The 17,581-nt window shown below is 44.9% G+C and overlaps 1 protein-coding gene across 1 annotated transcript in view; it reads right to left on the minus strand.

The window, feature by feature from the left end:
- The window catches only part of FBXO3 (F-box protein 3), a 31,408-nt gene extending 30,028 nt beyond the window's left edge, over positions 1 to 1,380 (minus strand). The window contains exon 1 of the mRNA XM_045808526.2: positions 1,240 to 1,380. Coding sequence (XP_045664482.1) covers positions 1,240 to 1,343 — 104 coding nt within the window. The 5' untranslated portion in view covers positions 1,344 to 1,380. The remainder of the gene's footprint in view (positions 1 to 1,239) is intronic.
- Between the last annotated feature and the right edge of the window lie 16,201 nt (positions 1,381 to 17,581).

Consider the following 17,581-nt stretch of genomic DNA (forward strand, 5'->3'; position numbering starts at 1 on the left):
TATATGTGTGTGTTAGACCCCTAAGAGGCCACTGCAAGGAAATATTTCAGAAGAAAAGCCTGCTTTTGGAACAGCCTTTTCCAAAGAAAAGACGAACGTTATTTCTCTGCTTTATGTACAAGCCTGGGCAGAGAAAAATTTACTTTCTTGGAAAAAAAAAAAAAAAGTTACAGGTACTATATAGACAGCAGCCAGAAACTGGAGTTATCCCTCTGTCACCACTTAGCTAGGCCAACCAACAAATATCAATAAATCTAAGAATACTGTATTTCTAAAAGAATTTCTGGTAACACAGGGCACAGTCACCAAAGGGTTAAAATCCAATTGGTCATCCAAAAAACAAAAGGAAACGAATCTTGCCTACAGATCCTTAAGCGGGCGATTTTGCCTCCTCTGCAAATATATATGGTGGCACAAGATAGAGCCATGCCACCAGCTGTCATGGGTGTAAACAGCGCCATTTCTTCCACCATACAGTCCCAAGCGCTGAAGGAACTGGGCATTTAACCACCCTTACCAGCAACCGGTGTTTATTTTTGGAACGGATGCTGGTAATGTGGGAAACGCAAAGCGTACAGGAGAGAAGACAGTCACCTGTATCGCACCACCGGAAGTCACTACCAAAACACAAAATCCAACATGCAACCATGAGGAGGAAGGCTGGCAGCAAAACAATTATCAAGCATGGATGTCCGAAAGTGAGCCCTGCTAGATATTAGGGTGCCATGGAAGTCGCACCTGAGGGTCAGGGGGTCGCCTGGCTCCTTCTCTCGGGCGCCCCACCTGCCCACTCTGGCACCCGATTCCGCGGGCCCGGGCCCAAGCAGAAAAGAGCGCTTGGTCTGGACCGGGGCTTTCCAAAGCGTCCAGGGCTGGGCCAGATTCGGCGGAGACGAGCGGGACGGCGTGTGGTGGGCACGGGGGTCGGCGGGGCGGCAGCGGGGAGCAGTACCTCCCCACCTTACAACTGGGCCTCGCCAAGGCCTGGGAGAGAGGATTCTCGTCGCTCCTTCGGCCTGGGCCTTGGACCGGAGGAAGACCCAAAGGCGGGGGGGCCCTTTCCGCCCCCGTCTCGCCCAGGCCCTAGGGTGGCTCGGCAGGATCAGGGCGGCCCTGGCGTCACCTTCTGGCTGATGGGGGAGTCTGGGTCCTGTCGGTGAACCGGGCCTCCGTCCCTCCTGCCTTACTGTCTCCCCCCGCCCCGTGATCCCACCCCTGCCATGCGAGTCGTCCCATTACTTGATTAGGTCCCGGTAGTCCAAGAAGGATAAGATGAGGAGCAGGGGATCGGTAGGCAGCGATTCTAGGGTCAGCGGCGCTGACTGGGTCTCCATGGCCGCCATCTTGCCTGGCCCGGTGCAGGCCTGGCCCCGCCCTGGCCCCGCCCAGACCCCGCCCCCTCCGCCACCGCCCGAGCCGCTCCCCAGCCGCTCGTACAGGTTTGTTATGTAACCGCCGGGACAGCACCGCCCACGGGGCGGGCAGAGGGGGCGGCTCCCGGCAAGGCTCCGCCCCCGCCCCGGGCTCTGTGCCGGTGCGTTGGGAGTCCGGTGCAGCTGGAAGCCCTGTTCTGGCGCGCTGCGCGAGCTCCGCAGGATGATCCCATGCTCCCCATCACATCTCTCGCACTCTCTCCTCCCATTCTGATCCTTAAACTTGCCCAGCCCGTACCCCTTTCAGTCTTTGTTCCCAAATCTGCCTGGCTCTCTCTAACCCCGAATGCGAAATTTTACACCCGGTATGCTTGAAGCCAGGCCCCAAATCTCACCCTAAATCCTCTCCGCCCTTGGCTCCCAGATCCTTCACTGCTCTTCTCTTCGTTTTTCCCCTCAGCCTCCCTTGTCCCGCCTGTCCCTAGCACACAGGTCAAAGTGGCTCTCAGCCTTGTCCACTCAGTAGGGGCAGAGTTGGGAATCAGCCAGAGGTGCAAGGCTTCACTCCCAAACTGGGGAAATCGTCGAGGGCATAATTTGAACCCCTTCCCCGAGTGAAAGGTGCACAGGGACTGGATCTAAAGGTCAGCTCCTCTCACTTAATTTGGTCTTCACGGTGATTTTTCAGCCTATTAGGGCAATGCAAAGTATTTAGTAAATGGATTCTCCCCCACCCCCAGGTTAAGTAACCTGGTTGTGAAGAGATGAGCAGAGCCTGCCAGTGGGCGTCCTTGAGGCACAGTGATGGCCCATCCTTAGCTTTGCGGGTGGGAGAAGTGTCATGGATCGGGAGCTAAGGAATACACACTTACCTGAATCCTTCTTTTTCCCTTGCTTTTCCAAAGGCAGTCTGGTGTAAGGGACTTTGGGGAGCCCAGTGAGACCTGGACGTCACATATCTGTCATTTACTCTACTTAGAAGTGAAATGGTGGACTAACTATGCCTAAATTCTATGAGCCTGTGGACTCATCTCTAAAGACCATCCCTCCCCTAAAGTGGTTTATGGATGGTAATGAAGCCTTGTTTGTGTAAAGTACCTGGCTAGATATTCAACAAATATTAATTTCCCAAGCCTATGCATAAATCCATTACTAAGTTTTCCAAACGTTTCCATATCTTGGAGAGGGTTTCCTCCCAACTATTCAGAAAAGTGTAAATAATTCCACCAACCACCCCAAACCACTCCATTTCCTCAATTCACCATACCATTAATGCTTTATATTTATGATTTTGTCTAATATTTGTAACTCTTCTCCCCACCACACACATAATGTATTAATCATGTTTTTTATTTTCTGTATGTTATGATGTTTTGATCCTAAAAATCTTGCTCTCAGGGGAAAGTCTGCCCTCCAAGGGCTAGCTAATTCCTAAAGATAGTAAACAACTTGGTTGGGAGATGGCCTCTCATCTGCAAGCCAACCACTCCTTTTATCTAACTCTCACACACCAAGCCAGTATTTCCCCTGCCCTAAATCATCTAAGGGCCAGGTGCCAGGCAGCTAGAGAACACCCTTAGAGCCCAAAGCCCACCAAGTATTGTTCAAACTAACCAGTCCTAAGCTGTTTATTCTGCCCTGCCACCTTCCCAGTGGAAACCCCAATAAAGTCCCTATGATATAGGAAAGAACGTTAGGGTTGGAAGCCAGATGGCCAAGAAAGAGTTCTTGAGATGTCTTTGGTGCAAAAAGGTGATTTTATCAAAGCGAAGGGACAGGACCCGTGGGCAGAAAGAGCTGTACCAGGGTCATGAAGAGTGGCCCGTTATATACTTTCTAGATGGGAAGGGGTTAGGGATAGCCTAAGTCCCTAAGGAATTTGGAAGCAAGGTTTCCAGGACCTTGAGGGGGCTAGCTATTGTTGGGAAAAGGTCATTTACTACTGTCTACTAAAATCTTAGTCATGAGACCATTCAGATGTACATTGGTGGACCATATGCTTGGAGGATGATTGCCAACATGTATCTTGGGGGGTTTAGAGATAAAGGAAATTTCCAAAGGAATTTTTATATGTTAAAGTAGACTTACAGGATCCTAGGGGTGCGGGGGTGGTCAGGCCAGGACTGTCTTTTGTCCTTAGCAAAGTATTAACATTGAGGCAGTTGAGTCCCTAGAGGAACGTCACTCTGTTTCAAGGACTAGTCAGTAGGCTGTAGGTAGGAAGGAAATTTAATATTTTTCTTCTGCCTTTGTTTCCCACATCGCCTCGCCTTAACTTTCCCCTAGCTTCTGGTTCTGCATCCTGAGAAAACCTGAGGCTTCCACGGTGGCCCTGTATGGTGTAGTGCGCCCCCTTCTCTAAGGAAATGTAATAAAAATCTTCTTTCAATGGCAATGGCCTTGCCTGTGTTGTCACTCACTTTCATAAATTCAAATCCCACCGATACGAACGAGACACTCACCTAGGAAAAACCACAAAAACGAAAACAAAAGAATCTCTGCTCACATCTCTGTAATTGCAAACTATTCACAAATTTAGAGCATTTATTGAGTTGGATTCAGGTCCGTTGTTCCGTATTTGTCTCCCTCACCAGACAGTAAGCTCTCCGTTTTGTTAATCCTTGTAACTCCAGGGCCTAGCAGGGCATTCAAGTAGAAAGTTTAAATTCAGGCTGAGTGGATGAAGACAGAACAACATTTCAGTTTGTCAGGGAGCCATACCTGTGTCTATAGGTAAATGCTTACAAAGGCACTTGATTCTGATTCATGTTTGTCTCTATTTCTCCTTCAGATATGCTATTTAACTTGGTTTAAGTTCAAAAGTTGGGGGAAGTTTTAAGTACACTGCATTTGCTTCTGCTGCCCTATTGTTTTTTCCTTTTGGACTTGCTCCAGTTATGACCTAATGAGGAGACCACAAGTATGACGTTCCCCTACTGCCACGGCCGAGATTAAGGGGAGATGAGAGACGTACTCACCTGGGGCACAACATTTAAAGGAGTGCCAAAAAAAAACCTTCAGTAATCAAAGTGAGTAATATTTTAATGCAGTATTTTTTTAAACCAAAATTAATGCAAAAATCCATGATGAACAAAACACCAAAATTTAAAATAAAAACAGGATTCCGCGGTGCTGTTCAAGCTACATTGTAGCCTCATGTTTTGGGAGAGCTACGTTCTTGTCTCAAGAAGTCGAAGAAAGAATCTCTCAGACAAAGGAGAGTGAGTAAAGCAATAGAAGCTCATTAAGTGAAGATACAGAAAAAGCTCGGAAGAGTGAGAAGGGTCCCGACTGAAGATACAGAAAGAGCTCGGAAGAGTGAGAAGGGTCCCGACTGAAGATACAGAAAGAGCTCGGAAGAGTGAGAAGGGTCCCGACTGAAGATACAGAAAGAGCTCGGAAGAGTGAGAAGGGTCTCGACTGAAGATACAGAAAGAGCTCGGAAGAGTGAGAAGGGTCCCGACTGAAGATACAGAAAGAGCTCGGAAGAGTGAGAAGGGTCCCGACTGAAGATACAGAAAGAGCTCGAAGACTGAGAAGGGTCCCAACGGGGTTGCCACTGAGGGCGTTTAGAATTGGTCTTTTATAGAAAGCTAACCAGGGAACTTAAATCCTTTTAACATCTCTATTGATATCACCATTGAGTAAGGACTAGTGATAACACCTTCAATGGCTTACTTCCTTTTTAGGGTCTGGTTATTCTCTGTTGGTCACAGGTGATTATCATAAAAAAGACACCCACCCCCACGCCTAGGCCAGGGTGGTCCAGTTTGTTCCCTCATCTCTGGTTTCCCCACACCGCTACATTTTGGGGATTTCTATCTCTCCCCACCTCGCCCTGCCTGTCCCTTACTCACTAAGGCCAAAGGAAAGAATGTATACTGAAATACGTGTTTTTAGGTGTTTTTAAAGGGTTATTTTTTTCCCCAGAAGGCAGAAGAGGTGTTCAGGTGGAGGGTTTGCCTCTCCCAAGTAGTGGGGTTCAGAACTCCTGCTATCCTCCCTAACCCCTCTTTCCCAGGCTGCTAATTATTTTGAATACTACTCTTTAAATGGAACAGAAGGATTTCACTAAAATAGGATTGGCTTGCCATTCATATTCCTATGGTAGGTCAGAAGGCACAAGGTGGGGGCACCTGGGTGGCTCAGTCAGTTAAGTGTCCGATTCTTGGTTTCGGCTCAGGTTGATCTCAGGGTCCTGGGATGAGCCCCACATCCTGCTCAGGACTCTGGAGAGTCGGCCTGTCTCTATCCTCCTCTGCTCCTCCCCTTCCCCCCTTGCCCCTATAAATAAATAAATAAATAAATAAATAAATAAATAAATAAATAAATAGATAGATAGATAAATAAATAAATAAAATATTTTTAAAAAAGAAAGCACGAGGTTCTGAAAGAAGAGTTCATCCACGGAATTTTTTAAGAAAAGTTTTCTCTACTCTCAGGAATAGATAGCACTTGAAAAATAAATACACTTACATGTTTTGGGGCGCCTGGGTGGTTCAGTTGGTTAAGCACTGCCTTCGGCTCAGGTCATGATCCTGGAGTCCCGGGGTGGAGTCCCTGCATTGGGCTCCCTGCTCAGCAGGGAGTCTGCTTCTTCCTCCGACCCTGCCCCCTCTCATGCTCGCTCTCTTTCTCTTTTTTTAAAATTATTTTTTAAAAAAATTTATTATGTTATATTAGTCACCATACACAGTACATTAGTTTTTGACGTAGTGTTCCATGATTCATTGTTTCTCTCTCATTCTCTCTCAAATAAATAATATAAAATCTTTTGAAAAAATAAACAGATACACTTAACGTGTTTTTTCAGAACCCCAGTGTCACTTGGGTCTATAGTGTATAGTTTTAGTGCTCAATGCCCTACCTATAGACAATTACAATTATAGTTGCGTTGGCTTCCCGGTTCCCATCCGCTAACCCAGTAAATCCCTCAAACACTCATTCACATCTTATCAGGGGCAAAGGTTGGGCTCAGGCCTGTAAGGGGTCAAGATGAGCACAGTGCTTGCTGCTCCAAACTTTGATGCCCTTACTCTCTAGAGGGTGAGAGACACACCCCCTAACTGTTGGGTGGGGGAGAGACAATCCACAGGGCTCTGGAGGCTTGTTCTCTCCCACATTGTCAGGGTTTAGCAGCTAGCTGGGTCAGCAGATGGGCGTTTGCTGGGAGGCAGGACTGTGGTCACCAGATACTGAGTTCTAGAGGCTTCTGCTGAATGGTGGCCTAGCTGTGCTCCACCCCCCATATGTGAAACACCAGAGTTTAGGGGCCCTCTCTACTGAGCACTTTCTGGGATGTGTCCAGTCTTCCGCCCAGCCCAGCCCAGCCCAGCCCAGCGCACGGCTCAGTGGGATAATGAAAGCCCGGAGCTGGGATAGGGAATGAGATGGGTGGAGGGGTCTGTGCTCTCTCCTCCTTCTCCGCTTGTAGCCCCCCCCCAACCTTTTGTATTTATACTGCATGGCCTTAGTAGTGTGTCCTGGGTCCCTGAAAGATAGCCGCGTGAAGGGGTGCCTGGGTGGCTCAGTCCTTAAGCATCTGGCTTCCCAGGACCCTGGGATCGAGCCAGCATCGTGCTCCCTGCTCAGCGGGAGGCCTACTTCTCTCTCCCACTCCCCCTGCTTGTGTTCCCTCTCTAGCTGTCTGTCAAATACATAAAATCTTAAGGGAAAAAAAAGCCGCATAAAGGTCACACTCCACTTTGTCTCTTGCTAAGTGTTTTTGGAAATGGCCTTGTCCAGTTGGGCTTCCCAGGGGCAGGAAACCTCAGGTGATTCTCAGGGGGTCCTGTCAAGTCACAGAGCGGGCCTTGGAGAGGACAGCACGAACTCTGTATCAGCTCTCCTCTGGTGGTAAGGCAGTCTGGGCATCTGGGAGCCCGGCAGGTGAGGAGGCAGGAGGACCGGGTTAAAACCCGCCAGACCCCGACTGACCCGAACAATGTGGCACCCAAAAAAAAACACCTTGGCTCAAAGGCTGCTGGCGATTGGTCAAAAGGAGGCCTGCCTTTGTAGAGCCCAGAAGAATTCAAGAGTATGCCGACGCTTTAGGCTGAAAGCAGGGAGGATAAAATTACAGGGATGTGTGGAAATTAGGGGCTGCCACTGCGCTCAGAGAGGCAACCAGCCTGATGGGTTGATGCAAAATCTGGAATGGATTTCGCTGCTCCGGGGCAGCAAAGTCACAGACAAACCCCTGGCGTCTGAGAAGTCTAGAATGGATGCGAGAGATTTAAAGGCACCGTTGCCGCGGTCAAATAAACTAGCTCTGGGACTTGGGCCCCTCTTCCCCTCCCTTAAGTGAGACTTTAAATGTTCCTGAATCTGCTAAACAAATGTCTTTTGTTCTATCTGGTAGACGCTTCTAGTTTTCCTGCAGTCTCTATAGTTGATAGGAAACTTCTGGGTGCAGGGTGATTGGATACATTCATCCAACCCCTATTGGTGGACTCTAAAATGGTGAATACTGAAGGTGTGGCTAAGAATGGTTTGTAATCCCATCATTGAAACACCGTCTCCTACTCCGGGCAAAGGAAGTGCAGTATTCTCATACAGCACCGGCCAGGGTGCCCAGTAATGCTATCCACCAATTCGCTAGCCTGCAGGTCTGGGGAAGCTCCTAGTAGCCGCTAGAATTTGGAGACCAACTGTGTCCTTTTGACACTTAACCAGGTCCTCCTGTTGGCTGTTGTTCCTGTGGTGCCTGACAGATAACGTAAGAGTGATCCAGGATGTGCTCGGTAGGTAGGCTTACTTTTTTGGTGTGTGTGTGGGGGGTAGGGCGTGGATGATCTCCGGAAAGAAGGGAAAAAAATCAGTCTCTGACCTGAGCTCTGTTCTGTGCCCCTGGAGGCTGATCTCTATGAACTTCTTCACCTGCACTCCCTGGTCATCTGGCTTCTGGTTGGGTTCCGCCACTGGGAAGCATCGGTAGGAGACTGGGGATGAGGGGAGAAAAGAGAAAGTGGGGTATTGAATGTCAGCCCGGCTGTGTTTCTCTGTGGGAACCACTCCTTCTGCTGCCCTCTTTCAAATCTTCGGCCCATCCAGTAACCCTGTTCTTTCCCCGTTACTCTTCCAGGATTGGAAACAGCTCTCCTCTGTTCACTAACCCCCAGGCACCTCACACCCCGTGTGGATTCCTTCATCCTGCTCGCACCTCTGCAAGCCATCTCCTCACTGAGTTCTCTTCAGTTATTTCCTTTTGGAAAATGTGTCTGTTTCCTTATAGGACCCTGCCTGATGTCATTGGCCTCCCCCTGCCTACCCAGGCAAACAGTGCTGTAATAGGGTGCCCAGGAGAGCTTTATCAGGGAGCTGAGCTAACAGCGAGAACTGCTGCTTGGGGCCGAACATTCCACTGCAGCGATGGCGCAGTCCTGAATATACCGCGTGCATCTGTTGTATCCCATCTTGGAGAAGTTGACCAGAGATGGATGGGCTTGGAAACTTCTGGAGGTGCTGGCTATGTTTGCTTACCTTGATTGTGGTGATGGTATCACGGGAGTATGCCTATATCCAAAATCATCAAAATGTACACATTAAATATATGCAAATTTTGTATATCAATAATACCTCAATAAAGCTGTAAGAGAAAAGAAGAAATGCTTCTGCCATTCATGGGACCTCTTGGCGGCTTCCTGCGAAGCCACCAGCTAGCAGTGGGAACGGACGCCCATCCTCTGCTTGGCCTATTTTGGAAATAAGACTCTTCGTACCTAGGAATTCTACTACAGCCTTTATATACCAGACAAGCCACCACATCTGAGAAGGGGCCACCTTCTAAGGCAAGAAGCGTTCAAAGCAAGCCAGTCATCAGGAAAGGAAACCGGGTCCTGGGTTTCCTATCCCCACCAGACTCCCAGAATTACAGGTTTGGGCGTTCAATCTCACAGCAGATTGGAGGATTTGGAAACGAGACACCCCACTTTCTTGTCAGCCAAGCCTACGAGGACTTCCTTCTGTCGCCCAGCCTGAAACTAGCCCACTCTGGAAAAAGAGAATGTCACTGAAAGAAAAGGACTTTTCTTTGTGAATGACTCTGCCACCTGACCGTCCTGCCTTGCATTGAGTCCTGAGCTGTCCCATGAGTCCTAAGCTTCTGAAATTGAGCCGGTCAGTCACAGCCACGACACGGCAGCATGGTGGCTCGCCACGCAATTGTTGAGCATATTTCCTCACTGATGAATGTTCAGTGGACAAAAGAACAAAGTCGGTTGGATGTGACCACTGTAGAAACTGTTAACAGTGTTAGACAAAACAGAGAGTGTAAATGCCAGGACTTTTGTCAGCAAATTCTGCAAAACAAGAAAACATGAGGGAGGCCCAAATCACCAGGGAAATATAATTAAAGAAAGAGGTAGGTGATTTATGTAGTTAAAATTTATTGCAGGGAAAGAATGAATAATTTTTTAGTATAGATACATCCCAGACATGGATCCACCTTGAGGGAATTGTGCTAAATGAAATAAGCCAGACAGAGAAAGACAAGTACTGCACCGTATCACTGATACGTGGAATCTTTTTAAAAAATCATTGAATTCATAGAAACAGAGTAGAATAGGAGCTGCCAGAGGCTTGGGGGATGGGAAGAGGTTAGCAGAAGAATTCAAACTTTCAGTTATAAAATGAATGTGTCTGAGGATCTAATATATAACATAACTAGGGGCACCTGGGTAGCTCAGTCTGTTAAGGGCTTGGGCTCGATCCCAGGACAGTGGGATCATGACCTGAGCCGATTGCAGATGCTTAACTGACTGAGCCACCCAGGTGGCCCAAGGCCTGACTCTTGATTTCGGCTCAGGTCATGATCTCAGAAAGGGGGGCACGTGCACGCTCTCTCTCTCTCTTAAAAAAAAAAAGAAAAAAAAGAAAACCCATGATAACTATAGTTGATAATACTGTGCTATATACTTGGAATTTACTAAACAGCCAAACTTAAGTGTTCTCAGCACCCCCAAAAAGATACATATGTGAGGCGACAGATATGTTAATGAACTTAATTATGAGAATCCTTTTACAATGTATATGTATAGCAAATCAGCATGTTGTACACTTTATTTTTTTTTTTTAAGATTTTATTTATTTATTTGACAGAGAGAGAGACAGCCAGCGAGAGAGGGAACACAAGCAGGGGGAGTGGGAGAGGAAGAAGCAGGCTCATAGCGGAGGAGCCTGATGTGGGACTCGATCCCACAACGCCGGGATCACGCCCTGAGCCGAAGGCAGACGCTTAACCGCTGTGCCACCCAGGCGCCCCCATGTTGTACACTTTAAATATATTACAATTTTATTTGTCAATTATACCTCAGTAAAGGTGAAAAAATAAAAAAACTAAAAGGAGAGATAATAAATAAAATACTAATACAGTTTAAAAAGATTATACTTTTACTTTTGTAGAACTTGTGCTTTTTAAACAAATTGTAAACTCTTTTCCTTCTTGGCAAGTACTCATCTACATTATCATTATTAATGACTGCATTTATGCTCCTTAATAGGAGTACACCATATTTTAGGTAACCTGTCTCCTATTGGGAGATATTTAGAAAATTTCCAATTTTATCATAATAAACAGCATTGGGACAAATACCCACGTATATTCATTTTTGTGAATTGTTTCACTTACATTCGTAGCATAAATTTTAGGTGTGGAACTGCTGGGTCAAATTTGCAAAGTTTTTTTAGTTTGTCCCCTATTTCTAAATGGCTCTCAAAATAGGCTACAGACAAAACACTGAGTTCTAGGTATAGAACTAGTACAGACCACATTCTCTGACCCAAATACGGTAAAATCACAAGTGAATAATAATCTCATAAGCCCCACCATTTTGACCTCAAAAAGCAAATAAATAAAAGTATCCTCTAAAAACCTCTTTGGTCAAAGAAGAACTGAAAACTGATTTAGAGAATGGTTTGACAGTAATGCCAATAAAACGTTTAAGTTTTCTGCCAAAACTTTACCAAGAAGCAAATTTAAAACCTTAAATATTTTCTCTTTTTTAAAAAGATTTTATGTATTTATTTGACAGAGAGACAGCCAGTGAGAGAGGGAACACAAGCAGGGGGAGAGGGGGAGGAAGAAGCAGGCTCCCAGTAGAGCAGGGAGCCCGATGCGGGGTTCGATCTGAGGACCCTGGGATCAGGCCCTGAGCCCAAGGCAGACGCTTAACAACTGAGCCACCCAGGTGTCCCTAAATATTTTCTCTTTTAAACAAGGAAGACAAATAGGCACACAAAACATTCTGCTCAAGTTATAAAAGACCAAATACACTAAGGGGAAGCCCGATATAGATAAATTCAGGGAAAGACATAATGGAAAGAATGAGGGATAGAAATAGTGGAATTGACCAGAAGTTCCCCATCTTGCTCTATGTGCGTATAAGTGTTTATGCATTTGTGTGTGTGTGTGTGTGTGTGTGTGTGTGTGTGTGTGTGTGTATTTCTGTGTGCTCAAAGGAGCAGGGACCACAGGGAAACTTCCCACATTTTGCTGATGGGTTTAGGAGGCAAGGCAAACTCAACCCAACTGACAGTCACAGCGGGATTAACTGGGATAATGTCAATGTCAGTAAAGAGCCCTGAGAGCACAAACGTGGAAGTGACTAATTTAATGATGGGCAGGTCAGTGAAGGAAAGAATCTTACAGAATTTGACAGCTGAATTGACAGTCGTAGGATGGGTAGGATTCTGCCAAATAAAATGCTTGTAGAGAGAAAGTGAGGACTAGGTGTGGGGGGTTGTTTTCAAGGCACGAGAATTTTTTTCCATGCCTGATCAGTTCCTGACATCTACGCGACGTTTAACTATGCAGCCTTATCATTTTTAATTGTGTGCTTTCCTTTAGAGCTGGTATTCTTTTGATTCAGGTAACCTATTTTTAGATCCTGCTTTATATTATTAATAATTACAGCAGAAAATGAACTTCATAGATATTAAATGTCTTTTTATTTCTTATCTGTAATTAGCTATGATGTGAGCATGCAAGATATATTCAAAATCTACTTTATTCTATCAAAAGGTTATGTTGCATGGATCTAAGTGTATTCAAGGAAAAGAGATCTGTAAAACCATATGGAAATCTTTCCATTAATTTAAAATTTTTAGGGATGCCTGAGTGGCTCAGTTGGTTAAGCATTTGCTTTCTTTCAGCTCAGGTCATGATCCCAGGGTCTTGGGATGGAGTCCCACATAAGGGTCCTTGTTCAGCGCGGAGCCTGCTTCTCCCCCTGCCTGCGGCACCCTGCTCGTGCGTGCGCTCTCTGATAAATAAATAAATAAATAAATAAATAAATAAAATCTTAAAAATTTTTTTTAAATTTTTAGAAATTTATCTGTTGGGTGTCCAGTGACTCAGTTATTTATCTTATATACTAAGTATGTAATAGGAAGAATGAAGTATATAGAAGCTCTTTCTCCAGAAAGATATACTTTTATTGTTTTTCTTGTTATGAGTATTTTCAAAATGCAAACTTCTGAATTCAGTATTATTCCTTTTTTGGGGAAAAGAAATGTTAGCGTGTGTGTGTGTGATGTATGTTTGTTAAGCATAGAGAAAGGTGTGGAAAGCACAGAGAAACTTTTATATATATGTATATATATGTATATATTCATATATATGTGTATATATATATATAAACGTTTATATATATATAAACTTATATATGAAGTTTCCCTGGTTCCCTGAGGTTGGAGAGGGGAATATTGTGAAAAAGGTGAGTGAGGAGAGGAAGGAATGAAAGGAGATGATTTGTTTCTTTTTATACGTTTGTATTGTTTTGTTACAGGGATAACTGATGTGATGGTTAATTTTATATATCAACTTGACTGGACCATGAAGTGTCCAGACATTTGGTTAATAGTCTGGATGTGTCTGTTGAGGGTGTTTCTGGATAAGGTTAACATTTGAGGCATCTGTGAAAACCCTGCAGCTAAAATCATACAACAGCAAGTGACTAAAAGCTTGCATCTCTAGAATCAGGAACAAGACAAAGATACCTGCTCTCATCACTGTTATTCAGTATTACAGTGGGGACTCCAATCAGGGAAATTAAACTAGAAAAGGAATAAAAGTCATCCAGATTGGAGAAGAAGCAGCAAAACTATATTTGCATATGACATGATCTTGTATATAGAAAATCCTAAGGAATCCAGACACACAAAAGTTATAGCTAATAAACAAGTTCAGTGAAGTGGCAGGGCACGACAATATACAAAAATCTATTCTATTCCTATACGTTGACAATGGACAATCCAAAACTGAAAATTAACAAAACGGTTCCATTCAAAGAGCATCAAAAATAATAAAAACAGGGGCGCCTGGGTGGCGCAGTCGTTAAGCGTCTGCCTTCTGCTCAGGGCGTGATCCCGGAATCCCAGGATCGAGCCCCACGTCAGGCTCTTCCGCTATGAGCCTGCTTCTTCCTCTCCCACTCCCCCTGCTTGTGTTCCCTCTCTCACTGGCTGTCTCTCTCTGTCAAATAAATAAATGAAATCTTAAAAAAAAAATAATAAAAACACTCAGGAATAAATTTAACAGAAGTAGTACAAGATGTATACACTGAAAACTATAAAATGTCATTAAAAGATATTTAAAAAGACCTTATACATGGAAAAGCATACCATATTCATGAATTAGGAGACTTATTGTTAAGATGGCAACATTTCCCAGGCTGCCCTACAGATTCAGTGCAATTTCTGTCAAAATCCCAGATAGTTTCTTCAGAGAAATTGGTAAGCTGATCCTAAAATTCATATGAAAGTGCAAGTGACCCAGAATACCAACATAATCTTGAAAAAGAACAATAAAGTTGTAGGACTCATATATCCTGATTTCAAAATTACAAGAAAGTTACACCAATGAAGCAAGTGTGCTTTGGCATGAGAATTATATAGATCAGTGGGAAAAAAATAAGAGTCTAGAAATAAACCCATACATTTAAGTCAATTGATTTTCAACAAAGATGTTAAGATATTTCAATGAAGAAAGAATAATATCTTCAATGAACAGGGCTTGGACAACTGGAGAGTCACGTGCAAAAAAAATGAAGTTGGATCTTTACTTCACCCCATATACAAAAATTAACTCAAAAGGGGTGAATGACTTAAATATTAGAGCTAAAACCATAAAACTTTCAGAAGAAAGTGTACAAGTAAATCTTCATGACCTTGGCAATGGATCCTTAAATAGGACATCAAACCTATGAGCAACAAAAGAAAATATAGATAAATTGGACTTCATCAAAATTAAAAACTTTTGTGTTTTAATGGATTCTATACAGAAAGCGAAAACACACCCCGTATAATGGGAGAAAATATTTGCAAAACATATTAATTATGTATGTATGAATGTATCTATCTATATCTCACTCAATAATAAAAAGACAACCCAACTAAAAACTGAGTAAAATATATAAATAGACATTTCTCCAAAGAAGATATGTAAGTGGCCAATAAGCACATGAAAAGTTGTTTAACATCATTGGGCGTTAGGAAAATGCAAATCAAAAACCATATCACAGGACGCCTGCCTGGCTCAGTTGGTGGGGTGTGGGACTTTTGATCTTGGGGTTGTGAATTCAAGCCCCACGTTGGGTGTAGAGATTTCTTAAAAAGAAAAAAACCCATAATATCACTTTCCATCTACTAGGAGGGCTATAATTTAAAAAGATAGCTAATCACAGGTGTTGATGGAGATGTGAAGAAATTGGAAACCCATATACTGCTGGTGAGAATGTGAAATTGCTTAGTCACTTTTTTTGATAAAAGAAATTCTTTAATCAAAACTAGTTTATATGTTGGCACTTAAGGCTTAACTAGAATAAATCTGTGCAAATTAAAATTGTATTAAGGACCAAGCAGATAACGACTGGTTTATATAACATAATAGCAAGAGTTCCTGCAAAATAGTGGGTCCAGCTTCCATTGGAAGACCTCTCAAACCGTTTGGCAGTTCCTCAAGAAGTTAAATACAGAGTTATCATCTTGGTGTGATCTAGTGATCCCATGCCTAAGTATAGATCCAAGAAAGTTGAAAATGTATGTCCACGCCAAAACTTACACATGAATGTTCATAGCAGCATTATTCATAAGAGCCAAAAGGTAGAAACAACCCAAATTTCCATCAACTGATGGATAAACAAAATGTGGTATGTCCATACAATGGATTATTACTTGGTGAAAAAAAGAAAAAGAAAGGAAAGAAAGAAAGAAGATGAAATGAAGAACTGTTCTACAGGTGGATGAACCTTGAGAAACAAAATGCTAAGTGAAAGATACCAATCACAAAAGACCACGTCCTGAAATGTCCAGCATAGGCAAATCGGCGGGGGCAGAAAGCAGATGAGTGGTTGTCCCAGAACGTGGGGAGGGAGGGAGTGGAGACTGATTGCTAACAGGTACCCGGTTTCTTTGGGGGTGATGAAAATATTTTGGACTTAGGTTATAACCGCATAATTCTGTGACCATACTAAAAACCACCGAACAGTGCACTTTAAAAACAAAAGGATCATTTGCTCATACAGTTTTCTCGGGAAAAATAATATACGGCACTCACTCAGCGTAATGAAAACTGCCCACTTCTGTATGATGACACAACACCTTCATCTTCGTCACAGTCCGCAGTGACTGTCGAGCGGCTCATTAGCAGTGTCCCCCGCTGTACGCAAGTCCCCATGCTGGGTACTGTCACAGCCCAGTCAGGCTAAGACCACCAGGGACAAACGGGTAGTTTGACAAAGGCAAGTGTATTGGCCCATTGCAATGAGAAAAACCACGTGTAGAGTTACTCTGGAGCTTCTCCAAACAGGGAAAAGTAGAGTTATTACAGAGTTTGGGGGAAGAATGGGAATCTGGGTGAAATTCAAATGAAGTAGTATTTCTGTGCACTTACGGCAACACGGTGAGGGTAAAAGGGCCATCATCAGGTCCGGACTGTGACATGGACACAGGATCCTATTTCCTTGCAAACCACTAAATTAAGATAAACGTGGACGCTTGAGTCCAGACACCTTTATCGGAACCGCTGCACCTGGGTTGTACCCCCAGATCGCCTCTCTGGGTCAGGCTGTCTCCGTTCCTCCAGGCAAGACTGGGATATTTTACTCTTACTGAATTAATTTCCAACAGCAACGTAACTGGGAGTCTGATTTTAGAGGACAGGTTTTTTCTGTGAGCAAGAACGCGGTAGTCCCTCTAGGGAGGGGGTCCGATAGTACTTTGCAGCGGCTGTGTGTCCTTGGGAGAAATCATGTGTGCGGGGAACTTTGAGCCGTCTCTCTGTGTGTCTGTTTTCCCAGCCTGGTGAATGGCAGGCCTGGTTTTTCCTTCCTCAGTATTGAGGGGGTTCTAAGGATTGATGCAGTGATGTTTGTGCACCTAAGACCCCAGAGGTAAGAAAGGCAATGCTTTAAATAAGGAGGGACCAATGCAGCTAGCCCGGGAGGTTCATTCCCTCTGCCTTTTAGTGGTTTTCAAGGTCCTGGTTCCGCCGGTCTGAGTTAGCTCAGAGGAAGGACAGGCTGGGCTCCAGAGGGGCCTCCTTTCTAACAAGGCCATTCCCCAGGCAGGAAACACTGCTGTTACTGGGTTCCTGCATGTCCCTTAGGGGCAGACACAACACCAGCAAGCTCCCACTGCAGTGACCAGGCCAGCGAGGCCCAGCCTGGACACACGCTCGGTCGGGAGCTGAGGGGCGAACAGGTGATCCGGCTCCTCCGCTCCTAGGTGTTGTGCGAACCACATTTATACTTCTGAGTGGCCCGAGTGAGCTGTGTATCCTTGTCCTCTTGCGTGACCTTTCTGACCACAAAGGCACACACCCATTTGTCTCTAATTGTTAGAAGCGGTCATTGCAAGCTGGGCCACCTTAGGGGTGGGAAACGTTTCTTCTTAGGACCTGTGCCGGGTCTCAGGAAGGGCTGAAGGCTAGGGACGGGGGCCTCAGGAATCTGCAAACCCAGGAGTGGGTGGAGCGGCCTCCTAGTGCAGGAATCTAGCTGCCTGGGGGTCTGCTCTGAGGTTCGGGAGGGAGGTGGAGGGGTAGCAGGAACTCGGCCAGCCCCTGAAGACCAAAGCAAGGGTGGCGTTTTGAAAATGAGTAAATTGACTGCAGAAGGGAAAACCTGGTCTCGAGGCTGCTCGTTGCTAGGAAAAGAGAGGAGGGTGGTTGAAGCAAAGAGAATGGAGACAGCGGTGGGGTTGGAGGGAAC

The sequence above is a fragment of the Ursus americanus genome, chromosome 24, assembly GCF_024610735.1.
Source record: "Ursus americanus isolate L20-20 chromosome 24, mUrsAme1.1.p, whole genome shotgun sequence".
Lineage (NCBI taxonomy): Eukaryota > Metazoa > Chordata > Mammalia > Carnivora > Ursidae > Ursus > Ursus americanus.